The sequence below is a fragment of the Eschscholzia californica genome, unplaced genomic scaffold, assembly GCF_041429995.1.
Source record: "Eschscholzia californica isolate CP2 unplaced genomic scaffold, dmEscCali1.0.p SCAF_6, whole genome shotgun sequence".
Taxonomy (NCBI): domain Eukaryota; kingdom Viridiplantae; phylum Streptophyta; class Magnoliopsida; order Ranunculales; family Papaveraceae; genus Eschscholzia; species Eschscholzia californica.
Window position 1 is genome coordinate 20773009 of NW_028238483.1, and position 19009 is coordinate 20792017.

Below are 19009 nucleotides of genomic sequence, written 5' to 3' on the forward strand. Positions count from 1 at the left end.
TTAATTCAAAGTATAGAATAATGAGGAGAATTAGAGAAAACGGCTAGAATACCAATTGTACCATTCATAAACAACCTAAATACAATCTAGAGAGTAAAACAAGTAAAGATTAAAACAAGAAATTGAAACCAAACCTCAATTATAGAGAGGATAGATAGGTTAGGTGGTGGGTCCATTTTACAACAATTAGAGAGTTGAAGTTTTAAGGCTGGCTCCACAAGCACAAGAGTATCCATCTTACTCTAAATGTCAATTAAATATTGGTCGCATCCATATTATACAAGTCGTTCCATATTTAATGAACATGAAACATTATACGTAAAAATTAATTCTCTATAGTAAACATATATCTCTTGTTCAGTATGTTCATACAAACACACCAACTAGACATCTCGGGTAAGAAGTCTGTATGTTCAAACGAGTTGTTCAGATGCAAACATATGCATGAAAAAGAAATGCAACTTGATTTGGTCCATACAGACTAATACTACCATGAAATTTGTGAGAAAATTTCTGGTTAAGTTTGAGTTAGGGTTTGGGACCCAGGATGAGAAGATTACCAAGCTGGCTCTAAAGGTGACAGACTGTAGTTTGAATCATCCGAGGTGTACAAACTACAAACAGCTCTTTCCCCCTACCTTTGAACCTCTTCTTCCTACCCTTCATAAAACCACCACTCTTCCCCTCTCTCTCTCAACCCTCTCTCTCTCTCTCTCTCTCTCTCTCTCTCTCTCTCTCTCTCTCTCTCTCTCTCTCTCTCTCTCTCTCTCTCTTCTCCACCATCAATCAACCTATAACCCATTACCCATCTCCTCCTCTTCTCCATGGCTGAGGAAACCAAAGCTTCAACACCGTCAGCGGTGGTCGAGGTGGTGACAGTGGTTGCTGAATCAGAAGCTACTTCTGCTCCATTGGTGGAGCTGAAGAAAGAAGAAACAAAAGATATTCCATTGGTAATTGAGGAAACTAGTGAAAAAACTACAGAAGTAGTTGGTGGCGCCGAGACAGAGAAACCAAAGGAAGGAGAAGAACAAGTAACAGAAGAAGTTGCTCAATCTAGTTCTTTGAAGGAAGAATGTAAAATTGTTTCTGAAGTTGAAGATCCCGAGAAAAAAGCCCTAGATGAATTCAAACAACTCATTCAATTAGCTCTTAATAACCATGAATTCACCTCTCCTACTCCTAAACCAGAAGAAAAGAAACCCGAAGAAGAAGAGAAAAAAACAGAAACAGAGGAGAAAAAACCAGAAGTTGAAGAGAAAAAAACCGAAGTTGAAGAAAAGAAAGAATCAAATTCTGAGGAAACCCATATTGAATCCACTCCAAAAGAACCAGAATCGAACCCAGAACCAATTCCTGAGCCAGTAAAAGAAGAAGAAGAGAAGAAAGAGGAGGTATCAGTACCAGAACCAGTTGTGGAAGCTCCTGTGGTTGATGAAGATGGTGCTAAAACTGTTGAAGCAATTGAAGAAACAATTGTAGTTGTTCAATCAACCAAAGAACCAGAACTTGATCTTCCTGCTACTACTACTACTGAATCTGATACAGTCGTTGTTCTTGAAGAAACAACTGTAGTTGTCGTTGAAGAAGAAGAACAAGCTCCGCCACCACCACCTGAAGAAGTTTCAATCTATGGAATCCCACTATTAGCTGATGAAAGAACTGACACTATCCTTCTGAAATTTCTCAAAGCTAGAGATTTCAAGGTAAAAGAAGCTTTTACTATGCTTAAGAACGTTGTTAGTTGGAGGAAAGAATTTGGAATTGATGAACTAATTGAAGAAGATCTTGGTACTGATCTTGAAAAAGTTGTTTTCATTAATGGGGTTGATAAAGAAGGTCATCTTGTTTGTTATAATGTTTTTGGAGAGTTCTTGAACAAGGAATTGTATCAGAAAACTTTTTCTGATACAGAGAAAAGTCAAAAGTTTCTGAAATGGAGGATTCAATTCTTGGAGAAGAGTATTAGGAAGCTTGATTTCACACCAGGTGGTATTTCGACGATCGTTCAGATCAATGATATGAAGAACTCTCCTGGTCCTTTTAAGAGTGAACTTCGTATCGCTACTAATCAAGCTCTTTCTTTGCTTCAAGATAATTACCCTGAATTTGTTGCTAAACAGGTAATTCGATTTATTTTAAGTTTCGATTGATTGATTATTTCATTTATTAAGATTAGATTATTACTGGGTTTTAGGATTTAGATTATATCTTATTTTGGTTTTGTAGATCTTCATTAATGTTCCATGGTGGTACCTTGCTGTGAATCGGATGATCAGTCCTTTCTTGACTCAAAGGACCAAGAGCAAGTTTCTTTTTGCCGGACCGTCCAGATCTGCTGAAACCCTTTTCAAGTAAGTCTCTCTCTGCAAAACTCTCTCCTCTGTCTTTCTCGAAATTTCGTTGTGCTGATGTGATTTCGTTTCGATTATGGAAACAGATATATAGCTCCTGAACAAGTACCAGTTCAGTTCGGAGGTCTCAACAAGGTTGGCGAAAAGGAATTCAGCACAGAAGATGCAGTTACAGAGATCACCATTAAACCATTATCTAAACAAACTGTTGAATTACCTGTTTCTGAGGTGGGTATTCTCAGTACCCAGATCATAATTCTTTTACTAGTTATTCCCTTACTCTGAAAGAGATCCATATCAGGTCATCTCAGGCTGTTTCTTGCCCGCCATGACCTGTTTGAGTGGATCTCCAAAATGGCTCATAAACGGGTTATGATCCGCAACGGAAACGACCTGTTTCATCACGACCCAACAAACATGAGCCGACCGATTTGATACGAATCGGCATGGCACAACCAGTTTGGTGTTCATTTCAAATACTGAATCTTTCTTATGGTTTGCAGATAAGCACTCTTGTTTGGGAGCTTCGAGTTATCGGATGGGAAGTTACCTACTGTTCTGAATTTATTCCAGATGCTGAAAATGGGTATACAGTAATTGTATCTAAAACAAGGAAGTTGATTTCTACCGATGAACCCGTTTTATGTAGCAGCTTCAAAATCGGAGAACCAGGAAAGGTTGTTCTCACCATTGACAACCCTACCTCCAAGAAGAAGAAGCTCCTCTACAGGTCTAAGACCAAACCGTCCTCAGATTAAATCTAATGAATTCATTAGATTTCAACCTCAAGAACCTGAAATGAAAGATATATGCTGAATTTGCTACCCATTTCTTTGGATTTGGTTTTTTGTTTTTGAAGAGAAAATAAAGGGTATTTTATTTATTTATTTGTTATATTAATTTTATTTATGGGGAATTATTCGTATTTTATTTTGCTCAAAGAGAAAGTGTATTTGGTTTCAGTTTTGATGTTGGTTTTTACTGTAAAGTTTAATGTAAATTTTATTCTTATTTGTTTCTGTTTTCACTGTCCGTATTTCCTATTCTATGATTCTCGTAGGTCGTAACATACCCGAGTTATTTTTTGTCCAAACCTTGAAGGAATGCCTATCCACATATTAAGTTAGGTCAGGTAACTGGAGCTTCAAGTCTCCTACAAACTTAATTATTCTATAATGTCAACTAAGCTAATAAGTTCAGACACAACAAACTGTGATTTGATTTCAAAGTTCAGTCAGTCCCAACTGATTGTGGTCACTCCTGGTGTAACTAACAGATTGTTATCAAAGGATCGAAGAAAAATGTCGGCTATAAGGTTGAAGCTCATTATATGAAAAAAGAGTTCAAGTAAATTCAAGCAGAGAAATTACAGAGTTAACGATGTTTCACCGCAGTAACCTGAGAGTCTCATTGATAATCAAAAGATCCTTCACTTGAAAAAAAAAACATAAAAAAAAATCACGAGGATAAACTTCCATTACTTCATAGCGATGACCAGAAGATGTATTTTTAGCTGTACCATATAGCAGTCACGGAACATTACAAAACAAGTCATCACCTGATCGATGATGGTATCAGATCCACTGTCATGAGAGAGATCTACTTAGGTTTGGGAGGAGGAGATCTACTGCTGCTGCTGCTACGGCTATAGCTGCTGCTTCGTCCTCTCCCGCCCCTAAAAAAGAGTCGACCTCAAAATTAAAAACTGATCAAAGAAACAAAGGTGGTGTTTTTCTTCGTTGTCAATATCTGACTCACCCTACTAGTCTGAGTCTGACTCAAATGGACCCAAAATCAACTCAAAGCAGCCACTCAGACGAGTCAGACATAAGGCAAGAAAAAACATTCTGAAATCTGACTCCCGTTAATTTAGACCTCCAGTCAAATATTAGATCAAACCTAACCAAAAATACAAACCCTATCTACAGAAATTAACACAGGACACTAGTAATTTGTGTAGTAACTGATTACAGCATATATCTAGTTCAATTTCGCTATCATACCTTGAGTAAATGGTGTAGGTCATTATCAATAATTCGGGAATATTGAACTTAAAAGTCTAAACAAGAAGCACTTCTTGGTGCTAATGAGACCTGGTTGCGCTAGAAAATATTAACAGGGTGATCTGGAAACCATTGTTTCATTCAAGGACTACTGGTTCATATCAACAAGCAATAGAGGCTTCTTACTCAAGCTTTAGCAGCTAGTAGAAGCCATCGGACCAACTCAAAAATGGGCAGAGTTTCATATGCCACTCCATCTTGTACTAGCCAGGTCATGTGCAAATCAAGAAGTTATTTTATAATTGGATGCAAAAGGAATGAAATGGAAAAGTTACCTTCTAGGACTACGACTCCTTGAGACCTTCTTAACCCCCTGTAGAACAAAATATGATTGAAATTCGTAATTAATTTCAAATTAACTAAAAAAGAACAGTCCAGATTTATAATCTTACAGATTGTTTTAAGAACACACAAATCACAAATTTAAGATGGATAATATCATAGAATTGAGAAATTGTAATTTATTGATAAAAAAGAACACTGAAGGAGAGAGACCTTGCGAGGACTTGGCGAACTGGAATATGATGAAGACCTTCCACGTCTTTGAGCAAAGTTTCGACCTCTGTTTCAGGCAGATGGCACAGAACAACATGTGTGAAGAACATATATACAAAAAAAAGTTTCAAACTTAAAAATGTAAACAAAATATCTTTCAACCTTTTAAAAATTACGACACTTGCAATCTAAAAAATAACATATCGAAGTTACCCGTCAATCATCTGAGTAATGGACCTAATGGTCATCGCAGGATAGCTCCGGATTACTAAATCAAGGTGGTGTAACCCACTTACCCCATTACTGTCCTGTCACCATTTTATCCCTTGTCGCAAAGTGGTTTAGAGGGGAAGATAATTTGAATTGGGTAGTTGTAATTATTAAATACAGAATATTACATATTTCCGCTAATGAACACGAGAAGTTTGTGGTATCAGGCAGTGACGTGCCCACAATTTAGAAAAAAAAACCTAACAAAGCACAAACTAGGGAGAGAGCCTCATTAAATTTAAATACTTCATATCAAATTATGTGAACAAACATGAATTGGTATGTGATTGGTGGGTGGGGGTGGGGGGTCCTCATAATATAAAGATTGAAAGAATAATGACATCATCAATTTAGTAATGCCCTTTACTCTTAGTGATTTCAAACAGTTAAACTAATGTTGATCCTCTCCTCCACAATCTCTTTTTTCTCTATTTGTAGTAGCCTGTTTTCTCACCCCAAACCCAACCTAACATGAACAATCGAATTTTTTATGTGAAAAAGTTAGTCTTCTTTTCTACAAGGAAAAAATGACTTTCACATTCAATCATTTTCAAAAGAACCAAAGGGACCCTAAAGCCTACAAAGTAAGGCTATAGCCATATGTTAATAATTCCAGAGAAAACTAGTGATTAGCTATTCAAACAACTTGGAACTGATTATAAAGATATGTTGCTTGTTGCCATTCAACTACAAGAAGTCATCAAGGCACAGCATGGAAAATATATAGTATTCATAGGGGTGACATAATGAAGGACTTCATTCAGATATTTTCTTCATTGTGAGAAACGTTGTAAAATATGAAAGATGTTCACAAAAACTGAAAACTCATATAATAGTTTGACATAGATGAAGCCTAGGAAGTAATTTTCTTTTCTACACTATGTAAAATCTAAGATAATTCATCAACTAGTCTTTATCAAATTAGATCACTAACTCAGATGGTATTATCATTATCAGAGATGATTAGAAATATACCGACGAGGAGAGACAGATCTTGAAGGTGAGCGAGCAGGTCTGCGAATAGGAGAGCGGCTACGCCTACGATTGATAGGTGACCTTCTAGGAGGACTACGCACTCGTCTAGGGGGAGAACTGAAAAAAAAACAACTTTATTTCTAAAGAACAAGAAATTGTATCTGGATTATATATCTTACAATGTTAAGTTCAACTTCACATGTACAATTTACAGTAACATTGTAACAACTAACAAGATAATGTCAACTAGTAGCAAATGCAGTTACTTTTAATAGCTTCTTTCCTTTTAAGCACTGGGATAGTGTAGAACTGTATCACTTAGCATATAGTAAGCTTGCACATCATGGACTTTCATAGTAAGGATGTTAGAAAAATATGAACTATAAGCTGAGCCTGGGTAGACAGCTCAAACTTATGCCTAATAATCATAACAGACATTTCGGACTGAAAAACAGAACAGAATTAAGAAAATCAACATCCTAGATTTAGTGATTTATCTCAGCTTACCGTCGTCTCATTGGAAGGGGAGAGCGTCTTCGAAAAGGACTACCACGCATCCTTCGGGGAGAAACACTGTTAACAAGAGTATAAGCCTAACTTTAGAAACAAAGTTAACTAAAGAGAAAAGTAAGTAGGCTTGGAAGTTGCTAACAGTAAAGGTGACCTATACCGTCGTTGAGCTGGGGAAATTGAACGTCTTCTAGAAGGAGATGCAGGCCTCCTCCTGGGAGAAGTTTCTCGACGACGGGAAGGAGATACCCCTCGACGATGAACTGGGGATTCAGCGCGACGTCGTTGAGGAGAAGCTAGTCTACGTTGAGGAGAACCTGGTCTACGTTGAGGAGAACCTGGTCGACGTTGAGGAGATTCGCCTCTTCGATGCGTAACAGGAGATCTCCTTCTTGGTGGTGAAATAGATTTTCGATGTAGCAAAGCTGCTGAAATGAGGTCCAATGAGACAAGGTTATAATACGCAAAACAAAACAAGTAAACAAACATAATTCTTTTGGTAACAAAGTGTAACGTACAATCTCTTTGCCTTAGGGCTGCATCCTTCTCAACATCATCGGTAACAATGTCCTTCTCTGAAGCTTCTTTTCTAGGATCATTTGAACCAGCCTTCCTTGGTGATGCAACCTTTTGGCGTTGGGGTAACGTGAACCTTGCTTTAATAACACTACCATCAATTTGAGCCTGTGTCAAGTCCAATGAGATATTTAGGTCTGTAACCAATAATGTGTTTTAATTACATAACATATTCTGTTGTCAATTCAAATTCAATGAAGCCATACACCATCCATGTAAAGAAGGGCTTTTTCTGCATCAGCTCTTGTCTTAAACTCAACATATCCATATCCCCGTGGAAGATTAACCTGCAAGTGTAATTAATCACATACTCATATTCTACAAATGCATGGACAAGGACAACAACAAGTTCTTTAAACAAAATTACAAACTTACACTGCGATCCATTGTCAACTCCACATTTACAACTTCACCAAAGTTACCTACAAACAAAATTTGAAAACCGATAAACACAAACCACTAGGCTAATAAGCTTACGGGCGCACATAGAAGCACGGATGCGCATCCCCACCTAAACCAGTGCCTTACATTAAAAACTAAATAGATACAGAGCTATGTCTGGGTACAGAATTAATAGATCAAGTACGACTCAATAGCATTCAAATGGATGAGAAATAGTAAGTATATCACAGTATCACACATGAGTGAGTGACAATTTTGACACTGAAACAATTATTGTGGTTCCAGCCATTTATGTGAACTTATTTAGATCTTTGCCTGTGTTGATGGTTGGGGGTGCTTACCGAATATCTCCTTCAGATGGCCTTCATTAACATTCCTGGTCAACTGATCAATGTGAAGCACAACGGATTCAAGAATCGGGGAGGCTTTCCTGAAAGCAATGGTAGTATAAGATTATCGGCAAGAAACATGCATTTAGTGATATATCAAAACTACATTTTAGAACTCTGTGGAGTTGCAATATGTTCTCTAGAACAGTCCCCTAAACTACAGGTAAAAGTTAACTGTGAATCATCTTTACAGGAGAATGTCAATCGATACCGCTAAAAAAAAAACAAATACGTAAAGCATCCATGCCCTCGGATCCTAATGAACAAATTGTGCAGCTAAAAGAACACCCCTAACAGAAGTTTGCTATATCAACTACATAAATTAAATAACAGGTGATGCGGTCAGTAACCCAATTAAGGGAATATAGTTTTTTTTTATAGTAGTGGGAACGAGTCAAAAACTGACTTCTGGTGCGTGCGGATAAAAGGGTGTTCGATAGATAACACTAAAACAAGAACCCTCTCAAACCCTAAGACAGTAGTTAAAAACTAAATTTACCTTGGAGGTGGTGAAGCTCGTTTAGTCGATGGCCGTGGTGAGCGACCTAGCTTTGCTGAGTCTGTGGGACTATTAATAAGAGAAACATAGGGTCAAAGGTGTATAATGTATTTACTAAATTATCATGAAGATAACAAGAAAGACCACATTATACAAATATGCAAAGATAATTACATTCTTGGGTAAACTAAACCTAGAATATATCTAGGTTTAGGCTTAGAGAGACAGTGGAAATCAACATAGTTCAGAACCTTCATTATCCTCAGAGAGAGAGAGAGAGAGGTACCCTTTTCGCTTAGAGGGAGGGGTTCGGCTACGAGATCTGGAGCTTCGAGATTGAGAGGAGGAGGAGGAAGAGATGGATTTAGAACGAGAACGGGAGTTGGAAGAGGATCGGGACCTGGATGAAGAACTAGAACCAGACCGAGTAACTGGTCGACCTCGACTGGGTTTAGCAATAGTTGAGCTTGCCATTGAACTCTTCTAACACATAAAATGACCTCGAAAAACCCTAGCACTAGCAGTGAAGAGACAGCTCCGTCTTCCTCAGTTTAGCTTCTTCCTTCTTCCCTCGAAAGTTGAATCTCCAAAGTTAGAGAGAGAGGGAGATAAAGGAGGGAAGGAGCTTATTGTGGTGATTTCCGTGACTGCCCCTATAACTATTTTAATTGACGATTTAACAGAAGTCAAATCGCTGATGGAAGTTTTACGGGCACTCATCTTTTTTTTTTTTTTTTGGAAGAGGCAAAATAGTTCATTACTCGACCGAGTAAATGGTAGCCGAGAAGGCTACCGAAAACTCAATAATATTACAAGTTAATACATTGGAAAGCTTAAAGCCTTGATAAAGCATCCCAATTACAAATGGAGTCACTAAAGTTTATATTCTTGATCCATGGCTGTTTGATAGCCCAGTGGAATACCATTCCTTTGATTTTAACAACTGAGGACAACTTCTTCAAATTTTTTTTTTCAAGACAAACTTGTCAAACCATGACATCTATTCCAAATAAGGGTTTGTTACACGGATGCTATGATGAGAAGAGAGACAGTTAGGAAAGCAAGGATAGTAAGGTAATCCAGGTTTCCTAGAGTTAATAGCTACAAAATGAGCTTTGCTATTTAACTTTCTATATAAATGCAAAAAGGAGATAGTAGTAAAGGAGTGGGAATGTTTTTGGTAGCCATTAAAAAAGTTGCTAAGATTAAATGAGTCTCCTTCCAAAAGCAAGTGTTTTACTCCAGATTTTCCACCCACAAAATGTCTTTCAAAGCTGCTTGACATTCACTTTCATCTATTGATCTGGTGCAGATGAGGTGTGATTCTCCTGCGCTTTGTTTACTTGTAGAGTCATGAACCACAATGCCAAAGATATGAAAGAATGGGTATTCAAAATCGTATTGTTGAAGGTGATTGCAAATAAAGATGCAATTAATGGAACCATCGACACAATTCTTTGGAAAGTTCGACAATTATGATTAACATTCGTTATCGAATTCATTATTCAGGGATTTGATTCAGTTCATTTTCTTTTTTCATCGACAATATCGTGGCTCACGAGCATACATGAATCATGCTACTGAATTTTGGGATCGTTATCACATCCCAATCTGTATTGCTAATTCGCATTGAACCTTATTAATTTCTTATTTCAAAAGAAAATGATAGGCACTCCTCCCAAACACAAGACATTTCTGCACCACCACACCAGTTCGGAAAAACCAATTCAATAAGTGTCAACACTGGAAAGTGGCAAAAGAGGAGTATAATTTTAAATCCTTTCCAATGCAAAATTCAAAAATAAATAAATAAATTGTCTTATGTGTCAAATTTTAATTTTCCTCAATTCTAAAGACATCTCCAATATAACACTCTAAAAACTTAAGAATTACTTAATTGTCATTTCTTAAATTGGTACTTTGCGGGTAATATTGAGTAGACAATTAAGATCCTCAAAATAAATCTCAAATGTTGTGTTTTTCAATTTCTAGTATTGCATTGGAGATGCTCTTACAACAACACAACAACACGCAGTCGGACAGTTGCCAAACAAAGATATGGAAATTCTTACACCACCACCATCCTTCGATAGTGAAATAATTCTTAAGCGACACATACAGTTTTTCAATCCAAATCTTACTTCATTGTTATTCATTAACACACTTTCTGCACAAGCAAATATTTCTTCCATGGTGAAATAATTCGTGGCAAACATATACGTAAATTTCTATTTTGTATAACTACAACACAGAAAATCTTTTCGATTCAAGTATCAAAGAAATGAAAGCAAATAATAGATTACCTCAAGTTTATGGATAATCATACCACATTCTTGAAAAGTTCATCGTACCAAGGTCCATGAACCTTACGTGATACACTTGCAACCAAAATCAATATTTCTGCAGCTCTAATCACCCGTTCGGTAAGAACAACAGCTCCTATCCGTCGAAGTGCAGTTTCTGCTAATTCCTTTCCTCGAGACCCACTTCCTCCCAGAACAACACCCCTTGTTGCTAAATATATGGCACGAGAAACTTTTGTGTATACAGCATTTCCTTCTTGTAGGCTTTTGATTAGAATGTTCGATATTACTTCTTTTCTTGCTTGTAGTTTTTCAGGGTCAATTATGTCTGAAAGCTTAGTAACTGCTTCGACGATTTCTTTAATACCCACGTCTTCAACATTGTCTAAGAGTTCAGTGAGTTTTTTAATGGAGTTGGATAGTTCAGTTTCCATTTCTTCTGAGCTTGAAGTTGAATTTTCACTGAGGATTATTTGCCGGTGAACTAAAATACTGTCAATAAAATTAAGAAGTTTCAGATTCAATGAACTATAAGATAAATACTAGGACTGTTACATTACTCTTACATAAGATAAACTATACCTCATTCTACTCTCACTAGTCGCTAGTTATTTCGAGAAAACTTGCAGTTTATCTCGTAAATATCACTATTTTTTTACTTCTAATACATCGATTAAGAGTTTCCTTTTTGGAGTTTTGGGGGTTGCGTTTAGATACAAGGAGGATTACTTAACTATGAGGTAGTGATTGTTTTTTTTCTAAGTCGGATATCAGACAGGTTATTTGTCTGAATCATGATGTCTAACTCTCTGAATGGCCGATCCGGGTTGATTTTGGGCCCATTTGATTCAGATGAATCAAATTCAAACAAGAAAGAGAAAAAAACAGCACCTCGATCTCTGAAAAGACTCACTTATTTTTCTCGAGCTTCACTAAGTAAATGAGATAGAGGAAGGGAACTATTCATCTACCTGGTAGAAATGACAACGACCTTCTGAATTTGGGCCTGAACAGCCCTTAGTCTTGAAAGATTAAGCTCAAGAGTTTCAGGTAAATCCTTCAGAGTTAACCCCTCGATCTCGCTCGCTAACTTTAATGAACCAAGCCTCAGGAAAAGATCAACTTTTTCTCCTTTGCATTCTGGTTGTTGAGTACCTGACGAACAGAAGAAAGCAATAATGTTATAGTAAATTACCGAAGAGTACTCAAACAAGAATAAGAACTATATTAGCTCGCTCTTTGAACTCCAAACCTGCACCATTTGAAACAGAATTTGAGGAAGAATATAGTAGCTGATTATTCGACAGCATAGGAATGTTGCCGCCAGTTCGAAGGGTAATCGAAGGAGAGACACCTTGAGAAGATCCCACATTGCTCGTTGTTAAAGACGCCAGGGAATCCTTGTGTTCGATCCATTCTTGATCTGCAATATCACGCAGAGATAAGAGCCACCTTGCTGTATGCGGTAGAGATTTTGAGGCATCATGCGGGAATCCATGATGGCTGGTAAAAACCTTTTTAAGGTATTCAAAACCAGAAGGTCCCTTTAGTAGTGGTTCCAAGATTTTTAAACGAGCAATGCTTATTTCTTTCTTGAGTGCCTACAAGAAAATTCATTTCAAAAGGGATAAGATCATAAAACAAGACAGATTAGAAAAATCTGGAATAAGAAAGGGAGGAGCTAAAAATGGAACCTGAATCTGCTCCAAAACAAAGCGCAGACCCTTAATTGTTGCAATTACAAAAGAAGCACTTGAGTTATCTCTAGATTGAGATATCTCTCCAAGTTCTTTCATAAACTTTTCGTGGCTCTTCCTTACCTCATCCTCGTTTGCTGGAGCTGAAAGCTTTTGCAAAGTGATAAGTGCAAACTCCAGGATCTTCCCAAGATAAACCATGTCATAGGTTTCTGATCTCAATACCTAAGGGGGAAAAAAAGTTAATTTCTAATTTATATTAGTAAAATACCAATTTACATTTTTCCTTCAGGAATGAAGTTAGTTACCCCAGAGAGAATCTCTACATCAATAGCCTCGAGAATCTCTTGCCTCCATTTCTGTGGAGCAATCTCACACAGTTCATCCCTCACCTCCTTCATGAGATCGACAACACGGTCATGGTTGGGATTGTTTAGTCGCATAGACTCTGTGATACCATCCCAGAAAGCCTCTTCCATTGTCGTTCTTACTTTTTCCTGCTCCAAAAGACGGTAGCAAAATGCAGTAAGGATTTATAACTTGTACTCAGTACGTGACTTTGTGCATTAACTTCATAAAAATGGTTTCGAAGCGTCACTAGTAAAGTATATGCTAACCTTAAGACCATCATGATCTTGATCGCCAACGTTTAAGTTTTCCAGAAATGAACCACGATGGCCGTGGATAATATCATTCACAAGTTTTTCATTTTCATACGCCATTTCACCAGCTGAAGAACCTAATTGAGTACCATCAATATTTCTGACCTGACTGGACGATCCAGCCTCTGTGGGTATGGAAGAAGCATCTTTCAACAGCGAGCAAACTACATCACTTGGTCTCTCACCAGCATCAAGTAATATTCTTTTTTCATCTGAGACAGAACGTAAAGAAGTGGGCAGAGTTGCAGATGACTCATGATCAGCTTGTGGAACCAATGAACTCTTACTCTCCTTAACTTTAAAGAATCTCGACCTTGTTTCGAAAAGAGCACGTTCCATACGTTGAATTCCAGCATAACCACTAAGATGGTGCACTTTCTCCCTCAGAAGTCTCTGATCTTCTGCAACCTGTCAATATATTTTGAGGTTATGTGGTTGTAGATGTGAGTTCAGAATACCTCAACAATTAAGCTTTAATACAATAATACCCATTCAAAGACCTCGACTTGGCCCGATTTTGTGGCACTAAAATATCTCCAGCACTTAAAGCAATCCCACTAGATTGTTTAGCAATTAGCATAATAACCTTCTAAACATTAAGCATTAGGTGATCCTAGTCAGACCATGGTACCAAATCATATTTTATTTCTAATATATTCATTCAAAAGTAAAAAAAAAAAAAAAGATCATTTCTAGAAAGTATACTTGATTCAAGCAAAACGGGAAGAAAACAACAAAAATAAGAGAAAATGAAGCTCAAAAAGTAGGGACAAAAACAAAGAGTGAAACTAAACCTGTTTCTGGATAGTCTTCATATCATCAGTAAGAGCACCATTAACCCCTTTTGGACTTAGCTTGCACTTCTTCATCATAGATAACTCAAGTTGGCAAGCAGCTTTCACGAGATCCTCCTCAAGAGAACTAGCATCTTTAGCTTTCCAAGCCACAAAATGATTAAGATAAGAGCACCATGCTGCATCAAAGGATTTCAACTGGGATTTGAAGGTCAGTTTACTCGGCAATGTGGAATCTTCCTGACGGGTGCTGTGCATGGGGTGACGTAATATAATATGCATTATTAACTCAAACTCTTGAACAAATTTTTCTGCAGATTCAACTAGCACAATTTCGTGATCTCCTCTCTCACTAAAAACTGCACCTGGATATCCCAATATCATATAAGCAGATAGCACTACTCTGACTGGATACCTGGCTAGCCTACTTAGAGATTTAGACCCTTCTTTAGTCGGTCCTACTTTCTTTTCTCTAGTACGAGTAGCATTAGTAAGTGAATGCCTTTTTGGAGAAGCAAGTTTTTTGAGCATGTGATCAATGTTACCAGAACTAGATGGAGTACTGGTAACAGTAGTAGCCTGTGAGAGTGTAAAGCGGCTCTCCAAACGGTCAAATAAAGCTTTTACTGTTTGAAGGGCTGAGATTGATTCAACCTGAAGCGCAAGCTGCTCAAATGACATCAACTTGACATTTTTCGTGTTGATTTCTAATGCCTCGTAATCTTTAGCTAAAGCAAATGTAGTTTTCCTTAACCTTGAGAACCGCCTCCAGCACCTGACATGAAATAGTTTTAGCATATGAATTCTCTTTAGATGGTAAAAATTGGAGTCAAATTGAATATATGGTATTCACTTAATTTCATGAACCTTAGATAACCTGTTTTCCTAATTTTTGAGAAACAGGAGGATAGTATCTGATATTTAAGAAAAGATATACATGCAGAAAAGAATCATGTAGTCATTTACAGCTCAATTTTCACAAGCACCTTGAAGCTCAAAAGATGAAGATGAAAAGTATAAAAAATGTAACTTTTTTATTAATGATTTGTAAGCTACCTTTCGATGTTCATATGATTAATAATTAAAACAGAAAAGTTATCAGATTGCCCTAAATGAAAGTTATGAAACAGCTTGCACGGGACTGGGAGAAAAACATTTTAGTCACTTGTAAAGAGGGGAATACACTACAGAACGATTGGAGAGACTAATTCAAATCAAGGAATGAAATTTCACTATCCAAATTTCCTGCATAGTTTCCACCGAAATGAGGGGATTTCGACCGAAATTGTTCGAAATTTCCACCATCAGGATGGAAATTTTGACCGACGTAATAGAAATCTAGCAAAAACTTCAGAAACTAATACTAGAAACATATCTCTTCTTTAATCTTTTTTATCTTCATTTCTCATAGATATCTCTTGATTTTTATGGTTTTTGATGTTTTTTAAATCTATTTGAATGATTTACGCACTGACTTAACTGCCTAACTGGATTTTTATCTTAGTAACCCCCATGATATAACTGTGTAATTGACAATAGGTTCTCAAACTAATATATTATGTTAATCCGTTAGAAGCATCATTTTCATGCTTCATTATGGTTTAATAATAATATACATAATTGCATCATATTTATATCATTTCTATAGATTTGTAAGATTTCCATACCGACCGAAATGTTTCCACTTTTGGACCGACCAAAATTTCCACCGAAACCAAAATTTCATTCCTTTATTCAAATGAAGTAACTTACTAACCTTGACAATTTTGTTGAAAGGAGACTCCCCTGCATGTGCATCTTATTTCGATCAAGACAAACAGAACTTTGGAGATTTCTTCTTTGATTCAAATACTCAGCTCTTTGCCTCTTAGCCTATTTAAAAAAGAAACCAGACGAATCAATGATACAAGCAGAAAAATGAAGTAAAATAACATATTGATTTGAAGCAATTCATAAATGTACTCTTTGGAGCCGATCTTCCAAACGGTCCTTGATAGTGTTTCTCTCAATCTCTCGTTGGTGGTGAACAAACTCAACTATCCTCTGCACTTTCATTCCCTTTGCAAATGCCCGTCTCTTCTCAGTTTTCAATAGTCCCAACCGCTTCTTGTAAGCTGCTGCACGCTTTTGAGACAAAGCAGTTTGCACAATATCCTTATATCTCCTTTCCTGAAGCATCCTCTGCAATAGGGACTGTGCCTTCTTCTCCTTCACAGCAGTCGTTTGCTGCCTACAAGGTCTGCGAAGAAGCATCCGATTTGCCTCTACCTGTTGCACTCTTGATTCAACCCTTAATCCCAGCTCTTGACATCGCTTCTCAACACGCATTTCCACTTTATTTTTAGTTTCTTGCCTCGGCTCATCTAATTTTGTTAAGCGTGTCTGAGCCTTTGCCAGAATTCCCAACCTGTAGATAGAACAAAGTGCTATTAAAGTATACATATATATAGGCAGAAAACCTCATATTTCTTATAACATTTTGTACGCACTTCCATCTAAATTGTCATAGACTCATAGTCATCAGTTTTTGTTTTCGGTATGATGATCAAAGTGGTAGGAAGAGCCTAAAAAGCAAACTTCTACTCCGAGGGTAAATTAACCCAAGAGATGAAACTAGATTGGAACCTTAGGTGGAACAGTTGTTGCATTAACTTAAACTTGAGCAAGTAAAAGGAGACAAATTTTCCTAATAAAAAGACCTTACCTTTTCTTCTCAGCTGCACGAAGTCTGCCTTCAAGTCGTTGGGCAAGCTCTTCATCTTGCTTTGACGACGGCGAAGGAACTTTTTGTGTCGTCCTAGCCTTGTTTGACAACCATGCATGAAATTGCTGCACCCAAATACCAAAAATTGATTGATAATGCACTATCCCCGTGTCTGTAAATCTACCAACCATAAGGAAAAGGAAAAATACGAGAAATAACAAAGTAACCAAACAACAATCTCTAGCCAACAATTGATAATGTGAACCACTTTGTCCACATGAACGTGGCAAAACGTATCCATACCTTTTTTGGAAGATTCATATAATCTTACTACAAATTGTTCCATATTTTAAGACCTAAATACAGCACCAAACAATTTAAGCATAACATAAAACTCACTTTGGTTAAATAACATGTGTTTCAGTCCACTGGAGAGACTAGGGTTCCAATCTTACTGTTTCTACTAATAAACTAATTTAAGCATAATTTTGCTGCATTATATTTGGCAAAATTCTACTGAGTAGTGCATACCAGTTCCCAAGTACAGCATTTCATGGAAACTTACTTCAAAACCCTAAACAATGTTTCAAAGGAGAAACTTTTAAGCAAAGACAACCCTAATAGCAAACTATAAATAACAATTTTAGCATCTAAATTGAATTCACAAGAAAAAATATCTTCTAACTCGGAAACAAATAAGATTTTCAAAGAACATTATAAAATACAGTTAAAGAAAGGAAAGTGAAAGTGAAAGAATTATACTTGTCTTCGGAGATCGGCTTCTTTGAGTTTCATTTCAATTTCTTCTGCTGTAGTGACGGAACTGTTCTTACTCTCCATTAGCCTCCGTTGGAGACGCTTAGGTACCTTTAATGGAGGTTCCGATTGGGATACCAATGATGAATCTGAGAGATCCAAAGCGATTCCGGTTACTTTGCTGGAATCTGATGAATTTATTCCGGCAATTTCAACCATCGTTAGCAATACAATCTGATGAACCGTTTAGTTGGACGGAAATCAAATGAGATGGAAAAATCAAATACAGATTCAACAGTTAGAGGAGAGAGAAAATAAAGCGAACAGATTCAAAGTTGATATTTCTCAATATTTATTTATTTATTTTTTGTTGAACTATCCAATATTATTAAGAAGCTAGAGTACCATTACAATACAGAGCAACTAAAAAGTACCGAACATTGATCCAAGTCTTAGATCTATTCTTTTTGCGAGTCCATTTAGCCAGTTTGTCCGCTTGAATATTTAGCATTCTCTTGGTATGGCTGAATTTGACGCTTTCGAGACGGTTCTTGATTTCTTTGATTTTCCTGACGTGGATCATCGATTGCCATTGAATTTTGTGCCTTGGGTTTTTCAGGTGCTTGATGAAATTGATATTGTCGCTTTCGATTATTATCATATTATGTTGATTTTCCTCCGCCCAGTTGAGTGCCTGTAGAATACCAATAGCCTCGCTTTCTTCACTGTTTCTGGCTCGGGTTGATGTAGCTTTCGCTGCAATGAATTGAGATTGCCCATTGTGAACAATGAGACTGGTGCCAATATTAGAGTTAATATTAGTAAAGGAGGCATCCACATTAATTTTCAGGTAAGGTGACAATGGTGGTTGCCATTTTTCCACTTGACTGGAAGACGATTTTATGATACTTTTGTTGGTTTTAGGAAAAGCCAAAATCATTTTTATGACTGAGCTAGTATTATTGATTGTATGCTGAAAGTAATGGTCACATCGGGTATTCCATATATGCCATATGATAGTTGAAAAGTGAACATCGGTTGCTGTGTGACTGGATTGATTCTGATCCTGCCATGAAAAAATCCAATCAGAAATCGATGAAATATTAGACGACAGGAAATTAAAGTAGAACCAAATATTTTTTGCAAGAGGGCAATGAAGAAGGGCATGCTCTATAGTTTCTGAGTCCGTGCAATTCGGGCAAGCTATAATATTATCTATATATATTTTCCGATTCTATCCCTGACCGGGAGAGCCTTTGAGCATATTTTCCATATAAATAGTTGTATTCTGGGGATCGTCGGAAGAGACCAGATGAAGTTCCAGTTATAAGGTAGAGGTGGTTGAGAGGTGATAGTCTTATTGTTGAAGCTCAAGTGTTGATACATAGATTTTACCGTGAAGTTACCAGCTTCAGTGAGAGCCCATTTCATTTGATCCGTACCTTCATTGTAAAGAGGGATAGCTTTAATGAGATTTTTTGTTGGTTCATCGAAATTTGTGCTCAGGATTTCGTTATTCCATTGATGTTTGATATAAGTTGCTCGACTTTGGTAAGATTA

The 19009-nt window shown here is 37.0% G+C and overlaps 3 protein-coding genes across 6 annotated transcripts; 1 reads left to right on the forward strand and 2 right to left on the reverse strand.

Moving 5' to 3' along the window:
- Nucleotides 1–443: 443 nt before the first annotated feature.
- LOC147532362 (patellin-3-like) lies at nucleotides 444–3373 on the forward strand. The gene is made up of 4 exons (XM_086645589.1): nucleotides 444–2123; nucleotides 2230–2354; nucleotides 2441–2582; nucleotides 2858–3373. Exons 1-4 carry the CDS (start codon nucleotides 825–827, stop codon nucleotides 3110–3112), a joined length of 1821 nt encoding a protein of 606 aa, XP_086501715.1. The 5' UTR covers nucleotides 444–824; the 3' UTR covers nucleotides 3113–3373.
- Nucleotides 3374–3688: 315 nt separating this feature from the next.
- Nucleotides 3689–9232, reverse strand: LOC147532363 (uncharacterized). Of its 4 annotated transcripts, none has more exons than XM_086645592.1 (12): nucleotides 8820–9232; nucleotides 8534–8602; nucleotides 7987–8075; nucleotides 7619–7665; nucleotides 7450–7530; nucleotides 7186–7351; nucleotides 6828–7092; nucleotides 6665–6730; nucleotides 6158–6274; nucleotides 4913–4979; nucleotides 4693–4730; nucleotides 3689–4029 (listed from the first exon to the last, which is right to left on the reverse strand). In XM_086645592.1, the coding sequence occupies exons 1-12, from the start codon at nucleotides 9005–9007 to the stop codon at nucleotides 3954–3956; spliced, it is 1269 nt and encodes a 422-aa protein (XP_086501718.1). In that variant the 5' UTR covers nucleotides 9008–9232; the 3' UTR covers nucleotides 3689–3953. The 4 variants fall into 4 exon arrangements, with proteins under 4 accessions (XP_086501718.1, XP_086501717.1, XP_086501720.1 ...); XM_086645591.1 differs by having other exon boundaries at nucleotides 6828–7095; nucleotides 8820–9187; XM_086645594.1 differs by lacking the exon at nucleotides 3689–4029 and having other exon boundaries at nucleotides 4689–4730; nucleotides 8820–9169.
- Nucleotides 9233–10654: 1422 nt separating this feature from the next.
- On the reverse strand, nucleotides 10655–17888 carry LOC147532364 (uncharacterized). The gene is made up of 12 exons (XM_086650456.1): nucleotides 17456–17888; nucleotides 16694–16818; nucleotides 15952–16396; nucleotides 15746–15861; nucleotides 13990–14764; nucleotides 13151–13603; nucleotides 12842–13030; nucleotides 12531–12758; nucleotides 12089–12437; nucleotides 11808–11991; nucleotides 10837–11328; nucleotides 10655–10774 (listed from the first exon to the last, which is right to left on the reverse strand). Exons 1-11 carry the CDS (start codon nucleotides 17666–17668, stop codon nucleotides 10854–10856), a joined length of 3552 nt encoding a protein of 1183 aa, XP_086506582.1. The 5' UTR covers nucleotides 17669–17888; the 3' UTR covers nucleotides 10655–10774; nucleotides 10837–10853.
- Between the last annotated feature and the right edge of the window lie 1121 nt (nucleotides 17889–19009).

Excerpts from the sequence above, each read along its gene's own strand:
- LOC147532362 (XM_086645589.1), top strand. The coding sequence starts at position 825 with ATGGCTGAGGAAACCAAAGCTTCAACACCGTCAGCGGTGGTCGAGGTG. Across the intron at positions 2,124-2,229 it reads CTGAATTTGTTGCTAAACAG|ATCTTCATTAATGTTCCATG; the intron begins GTAATTCGATTT and ends TTGGTTTTGTAG. Across the intron at positions 2,583-2,857 it reads TTGAATTACCTGTTTCTGAG|ATAAGCACTCTTGTTTGGGA; the intron begins GTGGGTATTCTC and ends TATGGTTTGCAG.
- LOC147532363 (XM_086645591.1), bottom strand. The coding sequence starts at position 9,007 with ATGGCAAGCTCAACTATTGCTAAACCCAGTCGAGGTCGACCAGTTACT. Across the intron at positions 8,603-8,819 it reads CCTCCCTCTAAGCGAAAAGG|TCCCACAGACTCAGCAAAGC; the intron begins GTACCTCTCTCT and ends TCTTATTAATAG. Across the intron at positions 6,731-6,827 it reads ATTTCCCCAGCTCAACGACG|TGTTTCTCCCCGAAGGATGC; the intron begins GTATAGGTCACC and ends TCTTGTTAACAG.
- LOC147532364 (XM_086650456.1), bottom strand. The coding sequence starts at position 17,668 with ATGGTTGAAATTGCCGGAATAAATTCATCAGATTCCAGCAAAGTAACC. Across the intron at positions 16,397-16,693 it reads CGTGCAGCTGAGAAGAAAAG|GTTGGGAATTCTGGCAAAGG; the intron begins GTAAGGTCTTTT and ends TTCTATCTACAG. Across the intron at positions 12,759-12,841 it reads ATGTAGAGATTCTCTCTGGG|GTATTGAGATCAGAAACCTA; the intron begins GTAACTAACTTC and ends TTTCCCCCTTAG.